Source organism: Parasteatoda tepidariorum, chromosome 8 (assembly GCF_043381705.1).
Source record: "Parasteatoda tepidariorum isolate YZ-2023 chromosome 8, CAS_Ptep_4.0, whole genome shotgun sequence".
NCBI lineage: Eukaryota > Metazoa > Arthropoda > Arachnida > Araneae > Theridiidae > Parasteatoda > Parasteatoda tepidariorum.
Window position 1 is genome coordinate 60,223,854 of NC_092211.1, and position 13,754 is coordinate 60,237,607.

At 26.1% G+C, this 13,754-nt stretch overlaps 1 protein-coding gene across 1 annotated transcript in view; it reads left to right on the plus strand.

Annotated features, from left to right (window-relative positions):
* LOC107444796 (dedicator of cytokinesis protein Ziz) overlaps positions 1 to 4,010 on the plus strand; it is a 71,638-nt gene extending 67,628 nt beyond the window's left edge. Inside the window, exons 47-48 of the mRNA XM_043046772.2 lie at positions 1,947 to 2,137; positions 3,906 to 4,010. Of these exons, the coding sequence (XP_042902706.2) occupies positions 1,947 to 2,137; positions 3,906 to 4,010 (296 nt within the window). The remainder of the gene's footprint in view (positions 1 to 1,946; positions 2,138 to 3,905) is intronic.
* The last annotated feature ends 9,744 nt before the right edge of the window (positions 4,011 to 13,754 follow it).

Consider the following 13,754-nt stretch of genomic DNA (forward strand, 5'->3'; position numbering starts at 1 on the left):
ATACTCAATGGGTTACTAAGATATTTTATACTTAAAAAATTTTAAAAGTAAAATATTTCTTTAAAACATTATGAATAAAACCGGCTTTTAAAACTTTAAGAACAGAGATTTTTTGAGAAATTTTAAAAATAAAACTGTCCTTTCGAACATTGTAAACATAGTATATGAATAAAGTAAAACAATGGAAATCAAGCAATAGACAGGACACTAGGGGTGGAACCCCTGTTCATGAAATTGACATCTTTGCCCTCTCAGCTTAAGTATATATTCAGCTAAAAGGAGCTAATTCGGCTTCATATTACAGTGTTCACCAAAAATTTTTTGAATGTATAGTATCGTATTCACAATAAAATTATTGAATATATTGCACACATTTATGTATAAAGTATATTTAATGATTTGCTTCGATTGTTGCAACTGTAAATTGGTGTAACTATAGAATATGAATTATTTTCATTAAGTTAGTTTAAGATAGANGCATACATTCAAGTTACCCATGTAATTCCTTATTTTGATGAGGAAGAATTGAGGTTAAGGCCCACAGAATTTGAGAGAAATAACAATTTAAGAAGATTTATGTTTGAAACACCTTTCACTGTGGACAGTAATAAAGTTCGAGGATTGCCCGAAGAACAATGCAAAAGAAGAACTATTCTTACTAGTATGTTGATTCTCACTTTTAATTTATACGTATTTTTAAATTAACATACTTTGCAGCATTAAATACTGAATACTAAACATGTAAATGATACTCAGATTTTAATATGTACTTATTTTTCAGTTAATATAATTTGCCACAGTACTGCATACTAAATATGTGAATAAGTTTTATTTAAATTTTATTTAGTATCAAATATAATTAAAAACTATATAATCACTGGGTTACTAAGATATTTTATAGTAAAAAAATTTTAAAAGTAAAATATAGTAAAGTAAAGTTAAATAAAGTTAAAAAAAAAAAGTAAAGTAAACATAAAGAGATTGAACATAAAGTAAAAATAATAAATAAATTTAGAACAAGCATTTAAACATAAAAAAGCGTTTAAACACAAAAAAATTAAATTTCATAATTTTTATTATTCGTAACACGATGAAAAATTTAATAATAGTAGAGAATAATGGAATAAAGTAGTTAATATTCTATGAAAATTATTATAAAAAATAATTTACTGGCACTATTGTGCCGGTGCCTGCATCATATGATATTTGGCCTTTTTTTCTTCTTTTTTTTATTTTATTGTTTCATATTTTCGTACATTTAGAATGCTCTTGCAATAGTTGTTGATCAGAAAAATCTATTTTTATCTTATCGCGAAACATTAATTTAGATTGAAAGCTACTTAATATAAAATATTGTATAGTTAAGTATAATTTTATAAACTAGTATAGTTTTTCAAACTAAAAGCATTTTATTGTTTTAAAAATATTCCATTTAATTTTTCAAGACATTCCATTTAATTTTTCAATAGTATAAATATTTTATCAAGGAAGTTAAATCAACATGTAGATGTTAATTGAGTACAGTTTATAATATCAGAGTAATTCTTTATAATATCAGAGTAATTCTTTTGATTTTGATTAATATGACAGTTAAAAGTTATATATAAAAGCTCCCATGAATAATTAAGTTTTAAATTTTTGTGTTAATGTGATAAAAAATTAAAAAATTTTAATAAATAATGTAAATTTTATTATTTACAATTTTTATAATAAAACATGCATTGAAATATATTTCCTACACATATATGTGGTGATTCACATTGTTTATAATAATGATAAAATGGAAAATTTCAGTTCTAAATGTATTGTTTAACTTTTTGAGAAGCTTTTTGTTAATCCTTAATCTTATGCATGCTTTGATTTTCACAAGAAAAAAATTTCTCACATTTCTAAGTTTGATTTCTATGCATTTTTATTAATATTATATATAACTTTATTTTTGCTAGCCTTGTACTCCTTTCCCTATGTGAAAAAGCGAATTCCTGTGTTTTCAAAAAGTGTCCAGGTACTAAGTCCAATTGAAGTTGCTATTGACGAAATGCAATCTCGCATTTGTGAGTTGGAAGAAGTGGTTCGATTACAACCCACAGATTTGAAAAAACTTCAGCTGAAATTGCAAGGAAGCATCAGTGTGCAGGTACTTTTTCGACATCAATTACTATTAATGAAACATGTTTGCATTTTGCAAAAGGTAATCCTTAATTTCTTAAAATTGCATTTCTTAAGGAGATGACCTGCTCTTGGACTCAGTTTGATATTTTATCAGTGTTTCTTTTTTTACCTCCTAGAAATGTAATAATTAAGAGATATATATTTCCAAATCTAGAGAACAAAATACACTGAACTCTATTTACTTCTAACATGAATAATTTTAAATATTAGTTAATTCAGACTATCATTAATTCCAAGAAAATTCCTGTTATTCTAAATGTGAAAATGTTGCCTTAATTTTTTTTATTTATTTATTAACTTTTTTTTGAAATTAAAAAATTTTTCTGACTTTGACATTTTTAGTGGGCTAAATAAAATACGATGGATTTTTTTTTTATCTTGAGCATAAGTATTTCAAAATATTAATTAATTTAGACTATTTTTATACTTCTAGAACTTCTTATAGTCTCTATGTTTAAATTTTACATCAAATTAAATTTTTTTTCTTCAATAATTTTAAGTCTAGTGGTTGTAAAACAAGTAAAAACAAGTTAATTTTTAGAGGAATAATTTGATGGAATAGTCAAATTAAACAAAGATAAATAACTCTAATGGAGCAGTATTTTTAATAAAAGGGTCTAAATGATATTCACTTTCAACCTACCATTTTTGTTCCAGGAATATTTCTTTCTTTTCCCCAGACTTGGATAAAATGAAAATTTTTTTCATGAACACAAAATCTCAATTAAAAGACTTTCTGCATCAATTTATTGACTCTTGCAACTAGTTTCAACAATTTTCACTGCTACCTAGTTTTGACGAAATTTGTTGGAAAAGTCACAAATCTATTTTATAGGTGTTTTAATTTTTATGGAACTCCATATTGATTTTTATACATACCAGCACATTTTTCTTTAAATATTACAGTTTTTTAAAAGATATACTAATTATTGGCTGATCAAATTTCTGTTATTGTATCCAATGTTTCTGAACTTGTTTGCATGCTAAAATATAGAAATTTGTCCATTCATTATAAATATATTGAATATTTTTTATTATATGATGTATATTTATGAGCCTATTCTGCAGTTTGGTATATCGTAATAATCAGAAACTACATTGTATAATGATGATTAATATTAAAAAAGTTTCTGCGATGGTTATAAATTTTGCGCGAATAGTGTTTAAGCATTTGTGTATATTTCACTTATCTGCCATGCCCTATTCCCATATCCCCTAAAATTTTTCTCTCAAATCATTTCAATCCATGTGCAACAATCCTTTTCAGTCAGGCATTTTTGCACATCAATACTTGTTCTCAAAATAATCAGAAATATTAGCAATAATAATCAATATCAAGAATCACAAATGAATTCATTTTTCATAGGTTAATTTTTTCCTACATGCAGAAAACTGAGCAGTTTATGTTGAAAAGGGATTTAAAGTTTTCTTAATAATCATAATATTTGCTTTACATAAGAAGTAATACCCCAAAAATATAATAAGTGCTCATTTTTATAATTCCCCCTGACTTGAATGAATGCTGTAGATATTAATTTATGCTTTTTGTGTTCCTAAATCAAATGTATATGCATTTATGTAAATGTAATATGCATTACTTGCTGCTGTATTCGTGATTCAAACTAAGCAAGCTATATTCAAATAATTTGATATCGCTCAGTTGTAGTTAAAGGTGTAAAATGTATTTATAATAATATTTATTGTTTTTATTATATTTGTATTTTTTAATTTAGGTTAATGCAGGTCCTCTAGCTTATGCAAATGCCTTTTTGGAAGGTAAAAAGCCTGAAAAATATCCTACTGATAAAATAATGTCCCTGAAAGAAGTGTATAGGTAATAATTAAGATCTTTTTTAATTTTTTTTAATTATAAATTATTTATGTGTACATCCATTAATTCTTTATAGTTATACCTATTTCATTAAGGTCCCTCAAATTTCTTCTGTGTTTCATTGCAAAATGATTTTAATCGTGGAAAATTTATCGTAAAAACTGCTAGAACTATTTACACTTCAATGAGTGCATTAATGATTTCTTTTTCTTTTAACATTATAATATATATGCTAATTTAAACTTAGCACTGCTGAAATGTTTAGATTTGTTTTCAGAATAAATATTTATATGATTTTATTTATTTTTTGGCGCTCTGCTTAAATTTTCAAAAACAGTTCTGTTTATTAGTGATTTGTATTTAAATTATACATATTTTAATATATTGACAGACAATTGAGCTAATGGGTTTTGAGATAAATTAAAAGCGATAAATTAAAAAATATAATTAAAAGCATTTTCTACACTTTTGATTCAGTTTAGTTCATAGCTTTGAGTATTAAAACTAGTGTGCTATGAAATTCTTCAAATTGTAGAAAATGTTTTCTAATTATAAAGTATGCTTATTTGTTCATCAATTATTCTTAGTTAATCATAGTTCTTCCTCTTGCATAGTTTTTCTGGCTGATGTAACTTATGCTTTCATTCATATGAGTTAACAATATTTATAGTTTCAGGAAACTATATATATAAATTAATAACTGACGAAATTGGTTTTGTAAAGCTATCTGTTTGAAAGTAAATTTAATTATTGATTCATATTTATTCTTGTAAAATACATTTGAATTGTAATGTAAATTATAAATTTGTATTTTTTGAGATTGCCTGGTTAAAGTAGGTGCATGTTTTTCTTTTAAAAATAGTTTTTTTTTTCTAGCTTGATTTATTTCATATTAGAATACTTTATGGCAACCACTCTATTCTGACATTTTTGCACCAAAATGTTTTTCAGTATTGTTTCCAGTTAGTTACTCTGAAACTTTCAGAATTTTTTCTGGATAATGCTACAATACATCAAATTTACTTCCTTCCTACATGAATATTGTGTTGTTTTTCACTAAATATTCTCTTCTGAACAATCTAAATTATTTTATTTTAAGCTCTTTATTTGTTAAAACACGTATTTGAAACAAATTTAATCGTACTATGTATTTGATTTCAGGAAATTTATAAAAATATCTAAAGAAGCATTAGAACTGAATGGAAGGTTAATTTGCTCAGATCAATATGAATATCAAATTTCTTTAAAGAAAAATTTTGAGGAGTTTGTGGATTCATTGTCTGGAATGCTACATGAAAAAGTGAGTTTATATTTCTTTTAACTAGTATGTAATAATTAAGTGGAGTTTTTTATAAATTTGTTTTATCACTGACGTTTAAAGGATGGTTCATATAGTAAATGTGCTCCTGTGATTACATTGTATTGAATCCTTTGGTTTCAGAGCCAGCTCAATTTTCTTTAATAAATTTACTGACGAGTTAAAAAAAATAATAAATAAAATGTGTAAGTTTTGAAATATGGATAAATCGTTTTTAAAAAATATATTTATACCGGATAATTTCGAGATTGTTCATTTAACAATGAATATTTAATTTTTAAGACGAAAAAGCTGATTTCATTATGATTTCAAGAGGTCAAAATCTAACAGCATTTACCTAATCTTAGTGCATTCTATCTTGTTGTGTTTGGTAAAGCTTCAAAAAGTACTAAATATTTCAACCACTTATGTAAACAAAAATTTTTAGTATTTATATTTATTTAATTCTTTTGAAAAGTCTAGGTTCAATATAAGGTTTTGAAAGAAGCAATTTTTGAACTGAATTACATAAACGGCGAAAAAAGATAGGAATAGGGATGTCTAAATACTGAAAAAATTTAATTAAAAAAATCTGGTGAGGGGGGTCATACTAAACTATGTGTCCCCGTGTATATTATTTTCTATGTAAAAATTTAATGAATTGAAAACTTGTGCATTCACGTTATCATGTAAAACTAATTTCAATAAACACAAAACACTATCTATAACTAAAATAAATTCAGTGGCACGACAGCCCATAGAGGACCAAGGCCTTCTCAGTTTTCCTGACCTTGGGCTCTGGAGTGCAGGAGCAGATGTTCCGGTTTGGTGGTCAGTCAAACGCAGATCTCCCAGTGTTTAATCCCCAAGCATACTTGGTACTCATATTATCAACCCACTGAAGGGATGAAAGGCTGAGTAAATCTTGCCCGACTTGAGGATTGAACCCAGGACCTGTGACTCGAGAGCGTGAAGCACTACCATGAGTATTAGATGCTTTACTTATAAATAAAGTAGTTGAAAGATCTATGAATGAATATGCAATATTTTCTGTCATTCAAAACATTTTTGAAAGCTATAAATTTTTAACTTTATTATTTTAGTGGTGAGTGATATCTGTTATCTCAAATAACCAACAGTTTGAAAAATTAACTCAAAGAAAAATTTAAAAAGGCAGAAATGTATGGTTTGCTGCATTCTGCTTAAGAAACAAGTTTTTATTATCTCCAAGTTTCAAACATATTTAAACAAAGTTTTCTGTTGCATTTCAGACTGTCCCAACTGAAATATTTAAATAAATATCTGTTGATTTTGCCCTCAGAATGTTTCACATTATTGTTGCTGCTAATACTCTGTTAGCAGCACCATCTGTTGATGAACTTTGTAACTAAATTTGAAACTTAGATTATCATATATGTTTCCTGAGGCAGAATTCAGCAAACTCTACATTTATATCTCCTTTCATTTTCAAATTGTTAATCAGTTTTGGGAGAGTTTTAACTTGTTCAAGTAATACTCTTTAAATGATAATTCCTTTTTTACAGCTGTACTATCAAGAAAGAGATGTACTATCCTTAAAACGTACTTCTCTAGATGTCTTTAACTACATAAGTGGTTCTCCTAGTTCAAGCAATGCGTGATTACTTAGACTACAAGCCAAAAAAGAAAAAAAGTGCCTTTGTTTTGGTGAAGGCATGAGTGAAGGGCTATGTGTCATTGTAGATAGAAATCCATCTTTCTCTATGTTAATATCCTTCATTAATGCAATCTTTTAGTGCAATTTGTAAGATAATTCTGTCTTTAGTGTAATATATACATATTTATATTTTTATTCTACGGGTATAACACTATGATGCGCCACTTTTAACTGTAGATTTTTTTTCATATTTCATGATTTTTAAAAAGGTCATTTGTTTTTTACATTGTTATTTTTTATTTAACTTTATATCAGGGTATGTCTGAAGAAGGTTGAAATAGAAATATATCTAACTTTAACCTCATAATATATGTATGGGATAATTCATATTATTATTATTAGCACTCTAATGTATTATTATTGTATAAATACCAGATGCAGTACAAAAAGTTTTTTTCTCCTACATTCTTAATTTCTTTCTTTCCATTATATTTCAAAAAATTCTCAACCTTTTTTTTATGAGAGTATTTTAGTCTTAATTTTTATTTTTTGCGTCTTTAGATTTCAAAACTTTGCTTTGATGTACAAATTATCATTATGACCTAGATTTTGAGGACTTAAAAAATGTTCTTAAAATATTTTTTAAAAAAATATCCTTACAATATAAAAATATGCCCCTAAAATAGAAATAAAAAAAATCACTTGTTAGCAGAAATTACATTCTAAAATACTATTTCCAATTTGAAATAAAAATTAAAATGGGATGACGAAACTAACATAATTAAAAAACAAGGTAACAAGAGATACTAAAGGTTTCAAAAGGGAACAGAAAAATATTAAAAACAATTTCATATAAAAAAATAATCAAATACTAAAAAATTCCAAAAATATAATCTATACTTTATAACACATAAAAAAGAGCCTTTAAAAGAGAGCTCCAAAAATCTTAGACAGTACGATACTTTTTCTCACATTGTTTTTAAAGCTTTTTTATCTCATCTATTAAAAGTTAGAAATGAACATTTTTAATGGTCAAATGTAAAATTACATTATTTATAATAAAATGTTAGCTTTCCAGGGAAATTTACTAACTAAATTATATTACCTTACAATGGAAAATATTATTTGTAAATAATCTTGAAAAAAAGATGAAATAAGACACTAATGATTATTTCCAAAATGATGGTAAGGTAAACATCTTTCAAAAAAGAAAGAAAAATCCTAAAATCTTACGAGGAAAAAAAAAATTTTTTTTTTTTAATGGTGGGAAAATTTACCGAATTTCGTTCCGGTTTTTTTGGTTTTCCGATTTCTTGATAATGGGTTCTGTACTGTAATTAATTTTTTAAAGACTAAGCATTAATGTAGACAAAAACTGCTTCTGTATTTAGACCTTGGATACATAACAACCGAAATTTTAATAAAGACAGAATATATAGATATATAAAGGAAGTAGCAACTTATTATTACTATAATTTTTTAGGGTAAATAAAATTGTGTTTAGTTAAATCACTGGTTTGAAATTTCAACCAGTAAAGGCATTTCAACCTTTTACAGATATACCTAATTCTGGTTTATTTTTATTTAGATTTTTAAATTGTAACAAGATATTTTTGAATAAAGACTGTTGGGGATAATATCTATGATTAGGGACTATAGTTTGTTTGAGTAAAAAGAAGTATGGCTTTTACTAATCATAATCTACCAACTACTCATAAAATTTAGAATTGATTTCTTTAAGTGCATTTGAAATAAAATTTTGAAAAGTAATCATTATTATGCATTAATTAAAATATTAAATTTAAATTCTCATTCAGAATCATAATTTTCATTTCAAGAAGCAAGCATTTAAAATTCACCCAACTGTCTTTATAATCTATCCAGTATTAAAGCATTTACTTAATGAGATTGTATATTTTATAGACTAATAGTTAAGTCTTTTATGTATTAAATTTAATTGTATATTTCATTGAGTTATAGTTTTAAAGTTTTATCTATGTCAAATTTAAAAGTTTTATTTTATTTTTATAATTAGCTTATCATTCATGCTTCAGCAACTTTACGACTGTATTTACTATTTAGAAGAAACTAGCATAGCATAAAAACTTTATAAACATTATTTTCATAACAAAAAAAAGCTGCATTTAAACATGCCTTTATCTGAATCATCATTTTACGTTGTTATATATTTTGATTAATACTCTAGGAAATCCTTATGATATATTTTCATTTAAACAATATAAATTACAAGAATGCAATCCATTTTCGATTGTCTTTTTTAAATATTTCATGCAATGTCGTATGAGGCATGGTCACAAAACTAACTTTGATTCATGAAAAAAATGTTAGAAAATTGCTTCCTAGTAAGTTTCTCCTATGAGCAAATAACAAAGTTTTTTTTTCTTAACCCCTTGTTTCACAGTGGTTTAAGAGCGCAACCACTTAATTTTGCCAAGCATTCTACAACCAAAAATGTAGTAGTTTTAATTTTATAAACAGCAAGGTTTCTTATCTACTGCTCTTAACTCTGAAAAATGTAAACATAAAGGGAATCGCTTCAATTTAGACATTTTTATTCAATGGCCCTTCTGGGCTAATATTTTGATCCAAATTTTTTCTGTGATGCGAAGAGTTACAATTATTTTTATAGCTTCGAAAATCATTAAAAAAAACTCGAGCCAATTAATAATATGTTTAAGTGAATTTCTTAACATTATAAATTAACTCTTTTGAATTGATTTTGAAACTAAATGACTCATAAACCTAAAGTAATTCTATGTAAGTTATAATAATTAATCTTAATCCTTTTTTAAATCTATTTCCTTTGTGTATAAGGTGTGTTTGAAAAGCTTAGTGAATCGGTGTCATGAAACAAGAGAATCAAACAATTGGCATTTAAAGTAATTACCAGTAACTAAAATACATATTTGGAATCAGTAATACAGGTTCATTCCTTTTAGCTCGAGCGCTGTTGCAACGTCAAGAAAAATCGTCCTTATTTTCTTCTCTAGTGTTTATAACCACACACAAAAAAAAAAACACTTTTTACTCAATATTTACCCATTATACACTCCCTATATTGATTCATGTTTCTGTTGTTGGTTTTTCTAATTTGACATTGTTATATTTCACAAACACTACTTTTCGCACTAACTGGGTAAAATTTGTAGCTAGGGTTTACAGCACCTGAGAACTAATGCAGTTTTTGCACCCCCTCAAATTATGATCTGAAGTAATTAGGAGAACAATACTTTGATTTGAATAACAGAAAAAAATCATAAGCATGGAAGGAACTATGCATACAATAAATATGCTTTAAAATTATTTTATAGTAAAATATAAGACTGAACTAACGTCAAAGAAGTAAAATTTAAACTTCATCAATTAAGCTTCCCCTATAAATGTAGATTTCTGTTTTAAATTATTTTAAGCAATTTTTTAAAAAAAATAATGTTATTTGATATCTAGCAAACCTGTGAACTAATTTATACGAAACACATGACTAAAAGTGATACCAAGCACGTGACATGTTGTAAACACATGACTTGTCATTCCTGAGTGTCATTTTTTTACAAAATAATTTTGTGAAAATCTTTAAGTAGTAATTCTGAGAGAAAATGTTAAAAAATGATTTTAATTTGCCACGCATTTATGACAAATATTAAATAAATATTATTGAACAATTCCTTCACTAAACATAGTGCAATGTATCATACGGGTACTGACATTGAAATAAATTTAGATGCATTTTATTTTGGAATTTATTTGTATTTATGTAACAAGAATTTTGCATCCCTCAAAGGCTATGTCTGAGAATAGGTGTCTCTTCTAGTTAAGCCACATGCACTTTACTTTCTCTTAACTGTTATGATTAGGATGCTAAGTGTACAAGCAACATTCTAACCAGTACAGTAAGTCAACTGTGGGACCATTCACTGAACATTTCAAACACACTTTGCATCAAAATTTGTTTCGAAAAATCGGGGTTTTAGAAGTATCACAATTTAGTTCAATTTGCAATATTTAGTTGAAAAACTTATATATTAATATTGTTTTATGTAGCAAAAATTATTTATATTTTTCTGACTACTTCATTTAATATATTAAATAAAAGATATGTTTGCACAACAAAAACTGCAACCAATTTTAAATGTTAATTCTTTGAAAACATGTTTTACTTTCATTATTGCAATTTTTAAAAACTATTTAAGAACGTTAAACATAGGTGTGTCTGACGGTTAGTTTCATTAAAAGTATGCTCAAATTTAAATGACATGACATGATTTTATTAAAATTATTAATAAAATCTGAAAAAAGTTAACTACTATCTTAAAATTGTTTTCTGTATCTTTCCAAGATTTGTGGAATTCTCATATTTAAAATTTTAAAAAATTTATGCTCGTGTCTTCATCTCTAATTAATTATAAAAATTTTTATTTAATGACAAAAAAATGGGTCAATAGTTTTGAACTCAGTTAGAAAAAAGTTAACTGCATTATAACTCTTATTATATAAGTCTTGCATAGTTTTGATATAATTCATTTATAATTGTAATCAATGATCTTCCATTTAGGGATAATATTTCTATGAATTTTTGAGAAAATTATAAATGCTTTTGCTTCAGAAGGTAATGCTTCGGGATTATTTTCTATTGTTCAGGAAATTTTTAACTAATGAATACTAATGTTAGACATTTCTAGTGAATTCCCATAGCAAACAGAATAATAATCATTTATTTTCCCTTTTTTTAAAAAAAGTTAGTTTCAGGATATAATGAAGAACAATTGTAAGCATAAAACAGCTCTCAAAAATTGGCTGCTTAAATTATTTCCATAAAGTAATTTTTCTTTACATTTGATGAAAAAATTTATATTTTATACTAATATCCTTAGGATTATTTGCCTCAAACAAAAAACGCTTTTCTACATAAATTTGATTAAGATATAGTTGTCTAAGCTAAGCCACAAAGTCTGAGGCCATCTGGTGTTATGGAAACAAGAATGGCACATTTTAGGGAGGGTAGCTACACTCTAGGATTAACGCAATAGACTGAAGAGAGAGATTCCCTTTCTCTCGCTGACCCGAGCCGAAACCACGCCAAAACAGCACCCCTACTTGAAATAGTTATACCTTGTTACCATAGTCACCGCCACAGGTTCAGACGAATGTCTGGGGGAGTTCTTATTTTAGACAAACTGTAGGTCCCCCTCAGCAGGTTTCTTTTTGGTAAATGTAGATTTCATTCACTGCTGCATTCATTCTGCTGCAATTAAACTTCTGCTAATGGCCAGGGCCCATCCAGAGCTGTCATCCCAGTGAGGAATTAAATCCTCTGACTTATTAAAATTTTTAAAGCTAGTTTAAGTGTAATTCATAACATTCACCTTTAAAATCAAAACAGGGTTTGTTTATGTAAATGAACTGATAAATGTGCAATTACTAGATATATTTGCTTATTAAAACATTTTATATAATAAAAAACTGAACATTTAGAATGAACTGCTTAGAGTTTTTCAATGCAAATTTAAATATAATTCATTATATTTATCATTTAAAATCAAAACATATTCTGTTATTATAAGACTGATGTTCAGTTAATAAATGCATTTGCTTAAAAAAGTTTATATGAATTGTATTAATAAAAAAGACTGATAAATGTGCAATTAATGCATACTTCCATGTAAAATAAGGTGCTAATTATTTTTTACTAACTTTTTATAGGCTGAATATGTATTTATCTTTTAGTGCTTTATAACATTAAGAATAACAGCATTATTATTTAAATGGGTGCTTTGAAAAAATATAATGACTCCTAAGGGTCATTATCTTTTTATCAATCATTGTCATTTTTTAGTTAATGAATTGTCATATGGCATGTATATTAGTGATAATACTACTAGTACTATAAATGACTGCCGCAATTTCTAACTTGGCTGCAAAGCTTTTGTTCTTATATAGCATGTGATATTTTGACATTTTAGTTGTAAATACATTTCTTACTCAGTGTTGAAAATTTATTAGTTGTGTATTTAAATGTTTAGCTTATTTATGTGAGCACCTGTTTATATGAATCTTTATAAATACATCGTATAGAATTTGTAAATAGGAAATATTTTATCAATTCTAACAATAAGAATATGTATTTTACACTGTACTTTTGTACCATAATGTTTATTTTTATCGCTCATTTTTGATTTAGCATTCTACCTAATGCTTTACTTTTCTTCTGTATATTATAAGTTATAAAATGTATTGGATCAGTGTTCTGTTGTTTTTAAACTTTTATTTTAAAAAAAATTTCTAGAATTAATAATAATTTAATCTTTCAGAATTAAACTAACCCCACATCAGCCTACCTTAATAGACCAAACAAAATTTTACTTTGCTACTTTTACAAGAGAAGAAATTTCCACTTTTTTTTTCTTTCTGCAAAATCTTAAAGGAACAGTCCATAAATGCTTGTAGAAAAGGCATGGGGTAGTAACAAGTGTGACATTCCACATTTTGATTAAAATACATTTCAAATCAGCTGATTAAATTTTTTTTTATATTTATGTTAAAATAAGTACACATCTAATAGTTATACTCATATTTGCCATTAAAAATAACATTTAAAAAAAAATCTATAACCTTTGTTTTGCAGTCATGTAATTATTGCTGGAGAAAGAAATTACCTGAAACTTTTTTCTCAACGTGTAATTTTTTTTTCTGTATGTATTTTTCTTTCTTTTTGTACGTAGAAGATACAACTCATTTCTATGCACAAAAGTAACATTTATAAAATTTAAAGAGAAAAAACAAAATATAATTTTTTTATC